Source organism: Typopeltis vanoorti, chromosome 21 (assembly GCF_054136105.1).
Source record: "Typopeltis vanoorti isolate ZY-2024b chromosome 21, IOZ_Tvanoo_1.0, whole genome shotgun sequence".
Classification (NCBI taxonomy): domain Eukaryota; kingdom Metazoa; phylum Arthropoda; class Arachnida; order Uropygi; family Thelyphonidae; genus Typopeltis; species Typopeltis vanoorti.
In genome coordinates, this window is record NC_143569.1 from 28102394 (window position 1) to 28117303 (window position 14910).

The 14910-nt window shown below is 35.9% G+C and overlaps 1 protein-coding gene across 1 annotated transcript in view; it reads left to right on the top strand.

The window, feature by feature from the left end:
* The window catches only part of LOC150094687 (cell adhesion molecule Dscam1-like), a 380080-nt gene that overhangs the window by 248257 nt on the left and 116913 nt on the right, over positions 1-14910 (top strand). Inside the window, exons 15-18 of the mRNA XM_090411630.1 lie at positions 2350-2517; positions 5338-5408; positions 5723-5960; positions 8090-8185. Of these exons, the coding sequence (XP_090267756.1) occupies positions 2350-2517; positions 5338-5408; positions 5723-5960; positions 8090-8185 (573 nt within the window). The remainder of the gene's footprint in view (positions 1-2349; positions 2518-5337; positions 5409-5722; positions 5961-8089; positions 8186-14910) is intronic.

Genomic DNA, 14910 nt, shown 5'->3' on the forward strand with positions numbered 1-14910 from the left:
TAACAACTGGAACTTCTTGTACTGTACCGAAATCGCAACTGGGCACGCATTGAAATCGATTACTATTAATTTAGTAAGAAAAAGGATTTTCTGTGATACTGGGCGTATGTACTTTCAATAAAACTTTCAGTAATTTGTATTTACGTGGATGAACTTTTTTTTTAACTTTCTTAAGTTAAACATGATTTCAATGCGGGTTTTAACATGCATGGTTGAATTTTCTTTTATTGTGTCTTGTTCATTCTTAAAAAAATATTATTCTGAAAAGAAAGAAGATGACCATTATTTCTATTTTCAAAAAGCGTGTACTGTATATATATATATATATATATATATATTTTTTTTTTTTTTTCTAAAATCATGTTTTTAACATTCTTATTTTGGAAATGTAGGATAGATGGCAGCATTCGCAATAAGGAAATCAAATACTACCATAATCCTGATGGCGCCATCTATCGTAGAGTTTCGACACAAGTTGCAATAAATAACCGAGTTGTCATAATTTCTACATCATGTCAAGGATGCAAAATAACTTATGCTTTTAAACTACTGCCTTTATATGAGTAATAGTCACCACTTGCGACTTGTGCTCTTAAACCAGTGCATTTTTTTGGAAGATGAAAATCTTCCATTCGGAAAAAGATACATATTTTAGCCTTAGCTTTGCACGCGGAATTATTTCGATGGCGAAGGGAAAAGGAGATGTAAGGACACAGCCTGGATCCGAGGTGTATTTGAAAGAGTTCAATCGTGCCAGTTAAAAGCGAAGATAGAAAATTAAAATGATAAGCTATAGAATAAGTGTGATCAGAATGGCCTTCATACTTGACCAGAGATTATATCGGTTTAATCATTGATTCACTCCACAGGTGAGAAATTATCGCGACCTCGTTATTACATACCTTATATCTAATTAAAGCCTTCTCTAAAAATCGGACGATCCCTAGATCACTCCACAGTTGCCGAAAGACCGTCCAACTCGGCGTTGATTCTACTCAGTGACGGGCTCACCCCACCACCGAGCACAAACGCTCATATTCCAGGGAAAAACATCCACCGACACAACCCTTCACCAGGCCATGCCAGAGAACACCTTCCCCGGAGACTCAAAATGCTTTGCTATATTTCGGGGAGTTTGTCCTGAGAGGGCAAACCCCTCCTCAGCGGGAGCAAAACTTCGGAAGAAACCTAAGAGCTCTGATATATTTCGGGGAGTTTGTCCTGAGAGGGCAAACCCCTCCTCAGCGGGAGCAAAACTTCGGAAGAAACCTAAGAGCTCTGATAACTTATCACAAATTGAATAGCCATTCCAACGACAATGACCCATCAAAAATAGTTCCCGAAAATATAAAGTCCTACTTTCATATACAAATATAAAAATGGTGTATTTAAATATTATTAAAATACTCCAGAATAAGAAAGAATAAAAAAAATTCTTTTATTAAAAATTAAATAAAACTTTATATGAAATCTTATTCTTAACATATTATTCTCACATCTAAGCAAAAAAAGTTTGCATGTGAAGCTTGTTCTTAAAGTTCTTAAAACTTTAAGAACAAGCTTCACATGCAAACTTTTTCTTGCTTAGATGTGTGAAGCTTGTACATAGGGCAACTTGCTTTAGAGGAGAAATATATAAAAAAAAGTTGCTATTATTTTTTAAGTTTGCACTAGAGCTTTGACGAACACACAACGCACTAAAATATCACCTTTTTTTTTTTTTTGTTCAATTTAAAAAAGTTTAAATTTCAGAGAATTGTGTGTTTCCTACTCACTCCGATAACAAGTACTCCAGTCGAAATAGCATGCCAATACGTATGCGGACAAAATTCATCTTGAATTATCAAGACGTTCGGAAGCAGTAGCGAGTATCTTACTAAAGTGCGCATGGTGCTTTTATTTGCTTATGACAAAGTAAGTTATTAACGTAATGACATGTTATCTCACATTCGTCTAAAAGGACACACATACACGTATAAAAATATAGCTATAAGAGGTTGGTTCTGCACTTCACCATATTATAAACGAAATCATTTATATTTATTTATTTAATGTAAAGCAGTGATTTAAATATGGAGAGAAAATGTAACAAAAAAAAAACACACATGCAACTGTCGCATTTGGCACTTTTTGCGTTAAGTTTTTTCTTCTTTTTTAATCGTTCGAGTTTCTCTCATATTTTACCTATATTTACTCACAATGTTTTGGCATTTTCTTATAGAATCTATTCCCATAAATACGTTATGGATTGCGAACCTTGAAAATATATATATTAAATTTCAAGTCAAGGTTCTGAGCTATGCCAATAGATGGCAGCACGCACCTAATATTCTTTTATTTCCCCTCCAGCGAATTACGACATGAAAGACAGTGTGCTGCGAGTTCCACCAACGGAAAATAAAGCTACTGCCACGGGATTGTCTCCTGGTACAACGTATATCTTTCGAATACAAGCCGAAAATTCCTTAGGAAAAAGTGTTTCGAGTCAAGATTTCTCAGTAACCACTGAAGATGAAGGTCTGCATTTATATCTTAAGTAGGAAACAGTAGTTCTGCATTTCTGTTCATATCAATACAGCGAAATGAATAATTAATTAAAAAGAAATATAATTTTATATTTAAACAATTTTTATAAACAGATTTTGAATAATAAATTATCCATATAATAATTTAACTTTTGCACAAAATATTCAATATTTTGGAATTTTTTATATATTTCAGAACGAAAAAAAAGGAGATTATAATTAACACCATAATATTAAATGTATAACATTTCTATCAAATAAAGATTTTTCGAAAATCTATTTATGAATGAGACGGATTGATTCATTCAATCCAATACCCTTGGAGGGTAATGGATGGCAATGCTGTAGCCAATGAAGTTCTAACTGAGGCTCGGCTATTGCTGTTACCCTCCTGCCACGATCAGAGCTTTAATAGCTCAATAACACCTTATCCCTACACTGTCCTCTACAGATAACGGGGAAGATGAAAAGCATTCTTGCTTCGCCCCTTTAAGCCAGTCCTTATATAAGGAATCTATTTATATTTATTTATCAAAAAATGCATTAATAATAAATTGATATTTGGACACAGGCCTGCAAAATTCGACTCGTGAAAAGTTCTCTGGAAACTATTAACTGTTTCTGATTTATTTTTGATCGCTGATTTCAAATTTCTCTTCCATTTTTCTTTATCATGTAAGGATTTTTCACGAAATGGATCTCAATATTACATAAATAAAACGCACTGTGTTAAGTAAAATAACGGAATTTAAAATTTTCCATAAACATTTTTGGAATGAACGTATTGGGAAAAAAATTCTAATTAAAGATTAATCTTTAATACATACTTTATATTTCGTTGTGGTGTCTTTTTCTATTTCCTTCAAAGGTTCTTTTTGAACTTTTGAACAGAGAAGACCCTGGAAAGGAATTTCCCAGGTCGTCTTTGTGCAACTTCCAGCAATAGTCCGCCATCAAGTTGACATTCCACCTGCGCTGATACCTTCTTTCCATCACTTTGATGTCTTGATGGAATCGCTCTCCTTGCTCTTCGCTGACAATTCCCAGATTCTCAGGAAAGTAGTCTAAATGAGAGTTGAGAAAGTGCACTTTTAAGCTCATGGAACATCCCAAATCCTTGAATTTCTGTAGCATGTCTTCCACAATTATTTTATAGTCGGGGTTCCTTGTGATTTCCTAAAAAATTGACCACCACCTCTTTCCACGCTTCTTTTTCAACAGTTGCCATATTTTCTTCAAACAGTTTATCCTTCATAAGTTCTCTGATGTCCGGACCGAAAATAGTACCCTCTTTCAATTTTGCTGTAGATCATCCTGGAAATTTTGCACATGTGTATTTAAAACTTATTTCGACAAAGCCTTGACAAATTGCTTCATCAATCCCAGCTTTATGTGAAGCGGGGGTAAAAGGATTTCCCCCCCGAGCAACCAAAGTTTCGCATAACACATTTTTACTTCCAGGTTCTAATGTGACTCTTTATGGCCATTCCTTCTTGATCTAATGCTGCCCTCGATCTCGGCTGCCCTACTCGCACAAAAAAGCACGGGTATTTGGTGTATCCTCTTTTTTCCTCCTCAAAGCATGGATATGACTTTAAGATCACCGTAAACTGTCTATGTATGATCACTGTACTTAAGTTTGCTGAGAATGAAGGCTACATTTTCGTATCGTTTTTTCAAATGCACGGAATGTGCTACTGTCACTGTGCTTCTCCATAATTAGTTATTGTAATTATGGAGAAGCACAGCTTTGACGCTTCTTTTTGAGGAGAATCGATAAACAATCCCCAATCGATGACTTCATATTTTACGTTCAATTTGCTTATCAGCCCGCGAATATCGCTACAGTAAATTAAATCACCTTCCTCTGAAAAGTAAGGAAGAAAATCTCTTTCTCTCTATCTAAACCATGAGAAAGAAGTGCCACGGGCTAACAAATTCTTTTCGTTTATTCTTGAACCCAGCAGTTCTGCAGATTCCTTAGGAAGACCCAAATCTCTGACCCAATCGTTTAAATCTTTGAAAAAAGTTCAGGTGGGCCACTATCTTTGTATTCATTATCAACGAAATCTTCAACTTCGTTTGAATCGCTGCTGAGTGGTTCTTCTATAATTTGTGGAGGTGTTGGCACGGGTATTTCAGGACCGTGTTCCACTGGGCGTATTGCAGATGGTGAATTAGGGTAGGAAATGTTTTTTTTTTAATTTTTCACATTAAAACCTCGAACATTCAAAAAACAGAAGTAACAGTCATCGGTATGGTTTCGGGGATTTCGCCATCCCATGGGAATTCCGAAACGGAAAGATTTTTGTTCTTCCTTCGACCACCTTATAAGTTCTCCTACACAAATGGAGCATCCTAGATGCGGCGCCCATGGCTTATCGAAGTCACCAGTTTCATCCCAAAATACGCATAGTACACTTTTATCACAAAAGCTGTCATGTTTCTTCGTTTGTTTGTTTACCACTAAGTCCGCGAATATGTAGCAGAAAATGTTAGGTGAATTTTGCTGAATTTAAATCCAAATACTACTAATAAAAATGATAAAATTAGAAATTGGGTAGAATTGGTGGGCGATGGAATTTTCTTACTATTTTTTCTGAACTCGGCACCTAAAGATCTATACGAATCAATTATTATTTCTCAGACAACTTTTCCATCGCAGGCCTGTGTAAATAATCATTCTAGTAACATTTCTTTCAAATTTGATATTAAATGTATAACATTTATATATATATTGCTTGTCAAGTAATGATTATCTTAAAATTGCAATTAAAATTGATCTCTCTAATCTAATTTCTGATTACAACAGCGCCAACTGCTCCCCCGACTGACGTTCAGACTTTAGCCACCAGTGCAACTACGATTAAAGTCACATGGAAGGTAAAATCAACTGCTTCAAATTTGTTAGACTTTTAAGCATGGATTTAATTGTTAACAAGTCGCGTGAAGGATGTGCCTATTAACTTTGAATGACAATTAACACAGTGCTATTTAAATTTGCGTTATTAGGATAGGATTTGGTAGTTAACAAAACGTATCAGGATATTCATTTAATTTTAACATTATTAATTTTAATATTAATTAATAAATAGTTTAATTAAATTAACTACTACATTAATCAGAATAATTATTATTTGGTAATTTAAGAAATAGTTTTTTATTAAGACATCTAACATTTGAGTATTTTTTGGCAGCCACCCCTTAATTCCATGTACCAAGGAGATATAACGGGTTACCGCGTGGGATGCAGGGAGCAAAGCACGTCGGATCCGTTCCTCTATAAGATCATCGACCTGAAAAAAGACAAAGACGGAGAAACTCATCTGACAAATCTACGCAGAAACACCAAGTATGCCATTACCGTCCAAGCCTTCAACATCAAGGGACCTGGTCCCACTACCAAGGAAATCATAGTGCAGACCTTAGAACATGGTATGATGGTTAAATTAATTTAACAAAAATACTATCATTATGTTAACAATTATTTATAATTTTTAATATAATATTAAATTTTAGAAAAAATGTAACGAATATATTTTGTATCGTAAGTTTATTAGGTTTAATACTGACACACCTATAACTTATTTTAATATAGTGAAAATACATGGAAGTCGTGAAAGTATTATGGTTGTGGAAAGGACATTTGAAGAATCAATCGACCGTGAGATGCGGTGATTGATTTTATATGAGATGCCCATATAGGGTAACGGATGGCAATGCTGAACCAATGAAGTTTAACTGAGGTTCGGCTGTTGCTGTTATCCTGGGTAAATGAGTTCGCTCTCTTAGGTTTTGCCCTAAGGGAGCACTTTGAGTCTCCGGGGAAAGTGTTCTCCGGCACGGCCCGCTGAGGGGTACTTGCCGGTGAATTATTTTCCTCGGAATATGAGCGGTTCTGCTCAGTGGTCGGGGAGCCCGTCACCGAGTGGAACCAACGCTGAGATTAGGACGGTCTTTCGCCCACTATGGAGTGGCCTAGAGATCGTCCGTATTTTTGAGATTTCACCTTTACTTACATAGTTGGTGATTGATTCATTAATGCCCTTGGGGGTGATGGATAGCAACGCAAAGCTGTACCAATGAAGTTTAACTGAGGTTCGGCTTTTGCTCTTACCCACTTGGGCGATGAGTTTTTGAGTTCGCTCTCTTGGGGTTTTTGCCTTAAGGGAGCACTTTGAGTCTCCGGGGAAGGTGTTCTCCGGCACGGCCCGCTGAGGGGCTTTGTCGGTGAATTATTTTCCTCGGAATTTGAGCGGTTCTGCTCAGTGGTCGGGGAGCCCGTCACTGAGTGGAACCAACGCTGAGATTAGGACGGTCTTTCGCCCACTATGGAGTGGCCTAGAGATCGTCCGTATTTTTGAGATTTCACCTTTACTTACATAGTCGGTGATTGATTCATTCAATCCAATACCCTTGGAGGGTAACGGATGGCAATGCTGTAGCCAATGAAGTTCTAACTGAGGCTCGGCTATTGCTGTTACCCTCCTGCCATGATCAGAGCTTTAATTTAATTTAATAGCTCAATAACACCTTATCCCTACACTGTCCTCTACAGATAACGGGGAATATGAAAAGCATTCTTGCTTCGCCCCTTTAAGCCAGTCCTTGTAAGGTTATGGTTGTGGGACTGATCGACTGTGAGATGTGGTGATTAATTAATACCCTTGGAGGGTAATGGATGGCAATGTTGTAGCCAATGAAGTTCTAACTGAGGCTCAGCTATTGCTGTCACCCCCTCCCCACCATAATCAGAGCTTTAATAGCTCAATAACGCCTTATCCTTACACCGTCCTCTACAGATAACGGGGAGGATGAAAAACATTCTTGCTTCGCCCCTTTTAAGGGGCGAAGTCCTTATCTTATCCTTATAAGGACTAAGCCAGTCCTTATAAGGATAAGATAATGGTTGTGGTTTAAACAAATAAATCTGACCGTTTTTCTTACCTCCCATATAATATAATATAATATTAATATTAATGTTAAATGTTATTTCAACTTCCTATAACCGGTATTGATATAGAAGGGAAATTTTTATACGTACAGACATATATACATGTATATATAGACGTATTAGGAAGAAGAAAAAGTTTGTGAATACTTTTCATTCTTATGGATTTCATGAGACAAATCAAGTGTATTGGTTTTATGGACAAACCATCTGCTGGAGGGCTTCTGATACAAGTTTTGTAGAAAGTTTCGTATTCTACACTCAAAATCAATGTTATATTTTTTTGTTATGGAAACTGCCGTTAGGAACATTCCCCAACTTTCTTTCCACAATAATGACTATTCCCCAGGGCACGGCCAAACATTCGCAAACGACATTTCTAGATAACTTATCTTTTCGCAATAATGTTTATAAAAGTTAGTGCCCCACATATGTCAAGAATATTTATCAGCACACGTCAGCTGTTTAATGATTTATTGTTAATAATTAACTACTAAGTCAACCAGTTTCTTTGTTAATTCGTCATGTAATTATAAAAGGAAAGAGTTTTGTTCGTGTATGCATTTTAGCTTAATGTTCTATTATTTATTTATTTCTCGTGATTTACTTCTAGATCCGCCCAAATCACCATCTCTCAAGGTTACATCAAGGTCGGCATTTTCCGTAGATCTAGAATGGGACGGGATGCCCAAAGATGCATCAGTAACAGGTACTGTCGAAATTTATATCCTTCGGAGACACAGTAAATGGAATATGGTTGTTAGATTAAAACTACAATGCTTAATATTAAAATTATCAGTTTGCCTAACGATAGCAATAAATGACCCAAAGTGGGTGCAGGAAAAACGTAATATTTTATTTAATCTTAGAAATTATATTTTATGAAACATGGACGAATGAGTTGTTTAACAAAATAACATAGCATCAAATTATGCTAATTTTCTTAACCCTACACTTGATAAAGTTCCTATTTCAAAAGTATTAAGTAATAATTAAGTAGGTGAATACTTAATTACCTAAATTAAGTAGTAACTAAAAGCTAATTTTATGGATTATCTATCCCTTAAGTAAGAGAATAAACATTTAAATTTATAACACCACTGCCATTCTTTTATAGAGAAAAAAAAAAGCCAGTTTTTTGGAGAAAAAATAATCAAACATTAAAAATTCATGCGTACTTTCTGGATTATTTCTGGATTCTTTTGTAATAGAGAGCTAGACTGTTATGATGTCCCAAGTGTTATTATTTTTTTACCACTTATAATGTTTTATCACAAAGAATTCATAGGTTATTATTATTATTACGTGATACCTCCAATGAGTCTAATGATTCATCGAGGGAGGGCATTTGTTTATAGTCCACTGAATGAAAACAATAAATACAATATTGTCTGCATTTTATTACTTCTAATATTTCTTATTATTCATTTGGAAAATAATCTCTGCCAAGATTTAGCCACTGTCCGGGGGATATTCTGACAAAAAATACTTAAAATTCAAAACCATACACATGATATGAAAAGTAAGAGAATAAACACAAAGCTCTCCAAATAATGCTCAACATCGGAAATAGAAGGCTCGCCAAACAATATAAGAAGATTTTGGAATTCAGATATAACCCTTAGCTCAACGAACCATAACTTGAAACCAAAAGACTATCTTGTAGGTTATTATAGCCAAGCTATCCCAACGACTTATTACTTCTCAATAAGAACAAGGATATCTACAGACGTATGTAGCAGGATAAACAGTATACAAGCAGATTTCAAAATAGTTAACTTTTATTCATAGTTGTGAATGATTTATACTGTTTGAAATTTCAGTTGGCATCTTTCTCCTGAAGATTATTCAAGTTCTGTACGAAACATACACGAGAATTGAAGATCACTTTCATAAATGTACAAGTTGCTCACATCTTCATTATCCAGTTCATTAAATCCAAGTTCTTTTCAAATTGTGCTGATTTTTTCTATAATGTTAGAAGTTGGATTTTGCGCACGATAAACTAACAGAGGCTTGAGTTTAAAGTTACCTTTTGCATTGCCGCCTAATAAAAGCGTAAGACTGTCTTTAGACACTTTGTATCCTGGTTGAGAAGCTTCAGTTTTAGCTAGAAAGGTTTTTGTTGGCATACGCTTCCGAAAACGACCACTTTCGTGCGACGTTGAATATTTGCCGATCGTCATAATCACCCTCCTGAATTATCCTTTGCAATTCTTCAGGAAACGTGGCCACAGAATCTTCATCAGCACTAGTAGATTCCCCATTATTCTTACGTTATGCAGTCCGGCTCTATTTTTAAACGGTCAAACCATCCTAAACTCACAGTAAAGCTTTCATATTCCTCTTTAAATTTGGTCTCTTTAATGAGGTAAAAATAATGGGAGCTTTTGCCTGAATATTCCCTGTACTAAGAGGTATTCTTTTTTGGTTATAATCCTCAATCCAGAGTGATTGAAGACGCCCCATCTTGATCATTAAATGGCTTCTATTTCGGGTAATCTGAATGCTTAAAGAACAAGTAGCAACATTTCCTTGTTCTTTGTATTCTTTACTCTTATTTAATAGAGTCCAAACTGTAGACTAGCTGTATTCCAGGTCTCGCCCAATCATTGTATTACTAGCGCCACTTTCATGTCTCTTAATGACTTCCAGCTTTTCCACTCGCTGCAGATTGGCGACAAAACATTTCGCATAACGTAAAAAATTGCGATAACTAATTAATCACTCGCTTAAAACGGAAATAGTATCCTTTCACTCAATCGTGCTAAATGATTATCGCGTATATCGAATTCACATTAAGCGAGGTTTTTCCTGTGTACATTACATCGTCCGCTGTGAGACTACCTTCCTACTTATGGAAAGCCTAAAGTGGCTCGATAAAAGTTCTGTTTGGTCTCTACAGCAGGGTTTCCGCACAATGTAGAAATAAAAAATAAACCTAAAAATAATGTAAGACCTTCAGCTTATCATGTTACCGTTGCAATATAGAGTCAAGTATGTAGTGCATATAACACACACACACAAACAGAAGTCAGTCATGGAACATGTGCAAGGGCCTACACACATCCATATATAATACCCGTCTTTATTAACGCAGTTGAATTGATACTTCCAACAGTTGAATAACATTGAATACTTGAGTCGTTGTTGGTGTCCTGATTCCCTACATCTTCAAAATGGTGTCCAATATTTTTTTTACTAATTGCCAGTAGAAAGGCAGCATTATTCTATTCCTCACGTCTCCTTTAAAGTATTGATAAGTTTTATTAATGGAGATAACTTTGTTATCGGTGAGCATTCCGTACTAGTTCACGCTGCAGGTTTTCCATTAGGTGTCGAGCTCTGCGCTAGCCGCCGCTTCAAACGATGCATTTAAGATAACTGCTCTTTGTCATGTGAAGCACTAGTGGGGATGATGGCGTCTATTGTTCATATTCACTCGTACGAACGGTAAACTTCATCCGCACCAGAAAAAGTGACCAAAAATTACGCGTTTGTCTCAAAACGTAATCTTTGAGACAAATGAATTTTGGGAGAGCAGATGCAACAGACTCGAGTGAAAAGCATTCTCCAGGAGTTTGTATACAAAAAGCATGTGTGTGTCCTACTAGAAGAGCCCGCAGTGTGACCAGGTGCTTCGAGGTACCTCTCTTGAATGAATGATATTTTGGTTCTTTACTAGAGGAATTCAGGGGCTTCACCAGTTCAGTGAAACATTCACTGGCCCATGTGCTTTAGACACTTTTTTGCGTGTCATGCAGCATCCCCAAGAACATGTTCCTCAATATCTAAAATACTAATTCCTATTTTCATGTGACTTTTGTCATTCAGTGGTTTAAGCCTACCTGGTCGTATCTTAGACTCCGTGTCACCCACGGACTTCCATTTTTTATAACTTTTGCGAATGTGCAGCTGTTATAGTCAGACATATTTTTCGACAAATGACATTCGACTAGCCCTTGACATGCTGATAACTCCAATTCATCATCTGACATACAAAATCATAACTCTCTAGCGAGTGGGATGATATTTCATCATCAGCGTTAATGTAATTTGCATATTTTTAAATTTCATGTGGTAAGAGTTTTCCATTCCAATTATATCGTCCATTTGTAATTCGTATTACAAGGGAGTAAACCGGAAAAAAAAATTAAAAATTTAATTTTAAATTTAAAATTACATCGTATTAAAAATGCGATGCAAACTAAAGTTACGTAAACCGAAATATACTGTTCTCAAAAATGAGTGAACTATTGAAGGCACTGATATTTAATTTTCCAAAAAATAAAAAAGAACTCTGGAAATCCGTTTTGAAGTTGGTTGCACTGTATTGCTCGCTAGATGTCTTTATACCATCAATTATTTTACGATTTCCGTAATCTGTTCCATTTCAAGAATTTTTCCGTGGTTGCTAGTGGCGCCATCTATTAGCTTTAAGACGAACTTCAATATATATATAACGGCATTCTTGATTTGATATATTTTAATCATTACTGTCTTTTGCATAAACTAACGCACTCATATATGAATTGTTTCTGACTGTGAGTTAAGAAAATCTTTATTATTGTAAAAATGTACTTAATATTTATCCCAATACTTTAGGAAATAATCTTTTCCCATTACAGGTACTACATTTACAGCGAACAAGCGGATGCACGAGTGCACTTCCTGCATTAGCGCTTTAACCTGACCTGAAAATGTTCTCTTAATTAAAATAAAAAATAAATGTTGCTTCTAATCATTTTTGAACATATACACACACCTGCATGTGGCGTCAAAACATATACCATGAATATTACAATGGAGGGGGGTTACAGATCTCAGGGAATTGAGGTTTAGACCCCATTAAAAAAAAGGCAACCTCCGAAGCCCTAATCGACTAGTAATAAAACTACTGAGAAAGAGACATAAACATATACAACATGTCTGACCCCCAGTTGTCTGGCTTCAACAACCCCCACCACATACACACACTTCTCGTTAGTGTTGGTTGCAGCGAGCTATCTCAGTATAGACACAATGGCCTTTATCTTTGCATTTGCACAATTAATTCGTTATTATTAATTTTATAATTTGTCTCTTTAACATGTAAAACAACTTTTGTTATTTCAAAGGATTTTGTCATCTAAAATAGATTTTAAAACACTTGAATGTACCCACTTGGATCGGAAACATGGCATCTATTTTATTTAGTCTAGCAATATAGCTTAATAAATTCAATGGAAACCTCTTAATGGTTTTCAGTTAAATGACTGCGAAGGAAGTGAATAATCTTAACTCGTTATATGCCTCCCCCCCCTACCCCACACTATGTGGGTACAGTGGGGGCTAGAAGTTTTGTTATCTGTCACGTGTGGGATTCTTTTATCTCGGATATGTCAGTCGGAAGATTGGCTGAGGTAGAGATGCAGCTCTACTAGGCAACAAGGATTATAGGACAAAGTGGTTTCCAGTTGCCTTCCTTGTCCAACGGTGAATCATTAATATCTGTGAAACCGAAAATGAAATGCATGTATTTTATGTGGTTTTTCAGACTAATAAAAAGATCTGGTGATGTTAATAAAACCTTTGCAGTTACTTCACAAAGACGAACCCTTTCGACTGAATGTTCCATGAATCATCATGTATTTAAATCATAAATGATCGTCAAGAATTCTTTAGAGCTAACTTCAGGGTTAGAAAAGGGAAAAACTCACAGAGTATCATACCTGAGACTTACGCAGTATAAGGAACAATAATTTTCCAGCCTGGCTGGCCGAGTGATTGGCGTATCCGGTCTCCAACCAAAAGGCTGCGGATTCGAATCCCGCCGTGGGCTGGGATGTTTGGGATTGTCTGTGGAAAAACTAGTGGTGGTGGTGGGCGGCGTTGGTGTTGTTGCGATCAGTTGGTAAAATGACTGGCTGAGACAGAGTTGTAGAGCAGCTGCCCTTCCTCGATGAGTCTTTGGACTTCCTGGAAGTGTCTAATAATAATAATAATAATTACGCCTTCTTAGTTGAAACAGAATGAGTTCAGTTATTACTGGCTTTTGTCAGAATGCTTTACCATTTAATGATATAAATGCGACTAACTAAGTGGTGATTTGGTGACGACTGTTCATCTTGGACATTTGTGTGTCTACGTCATATTTTCATCCGAATTGATGAACAACGAACGTCTCACACGTTTAGTATCATGAAGAGTCTTTGCTCCACTTTTGAAATTTCGAAAATAATTAAATATTAAAATCCTATTGATGGTTCTCCTTACGAAAGCAAGTCGGAGGTATCTGTAACACTTTCTATAAGTTCAAACTCGATGCAAAAAAACGATTTGAAGTATTCCATATTCATGTGCAGTGAAAGTTAGATCGGACATCCTAACACATCCTCTTTGAAGTGAACAAAGAATAAACTAGGAAAATGTGCTCGCACTTAACAGGAGAATGTTATACAAGTTTCAGTAATATCACCTAACAACCTTTTAAGCACCTAATTACGTTTTTTATTAAAAACTGAAATGCTGATTAGTGCAAATGGTTTTTATTTTCCGATATAGAAATCCTCCTGTAAACTAGCTTACCCATACTTCAATTAATCCTATAATCTTGCCAAAGATAGTAAGAATGTTGCATACATTCCATTTCTTTAATCTCAACATCTCATACTGGTCTAGTTGTTGAACGGTCGAGCCCAAAAATAGTAAACATTGCACGATCATCGAAGAAAATACACTCCCTGCGATCATCCCCAATCTGTTTGAAATGTCTAAAATGGAAGAAATACATTTCTTCCATTTTCGAATAGCATTCTTCATCTTATGGATATCCTCTATTTCATAATTAATTTCACAAGTAATAATTAAATACGAAAAAATATTATTGACGAAAGGACTCTTCTTTCTTCAAGAAGTGGACGCCAATCTGATTATCTTTCCTCTTTCTGTCCCTCCCTCGTTAGGTCTGATTGCGTTTTACAAAGGTATGTCGTTACCGGAGAATGTCAGTTGTTCTGCGGTGCTAACTCTAACCCCAATCACAAGTTGGAAGAAGTAATAAAAATGAAAATAAGTAAATGAATTAATTTCTAAGAGTATTTGTATTGATTTTATAAAAATGTTTTGTACTTTGTAAGGATGTGTTACGAGCACGATTTCCATTTGTTCCTGGGAAGGAACAAGTGGGATTCTGCAATTGTCAGCAATTTATGCTGACAACTGCAGAACCATTTAAAAACAGTGAAAAGATTCAAGTTTAAATTATTTCAGATGGTCCATTTCTCTCTATAAGACTACGAGTTTATTGCGCGTCATTAGCAAAACTGAATGATGAGTGTTCAGCTTAAGGAAGTGCAATTTCATTGCGATTAATTCTGCTTATTTTAAAATAATTGTTTTAAGCTCTTTCCTATTAAAATATGCATGCCACATCGAACGCTCTGCCTTTTGAAC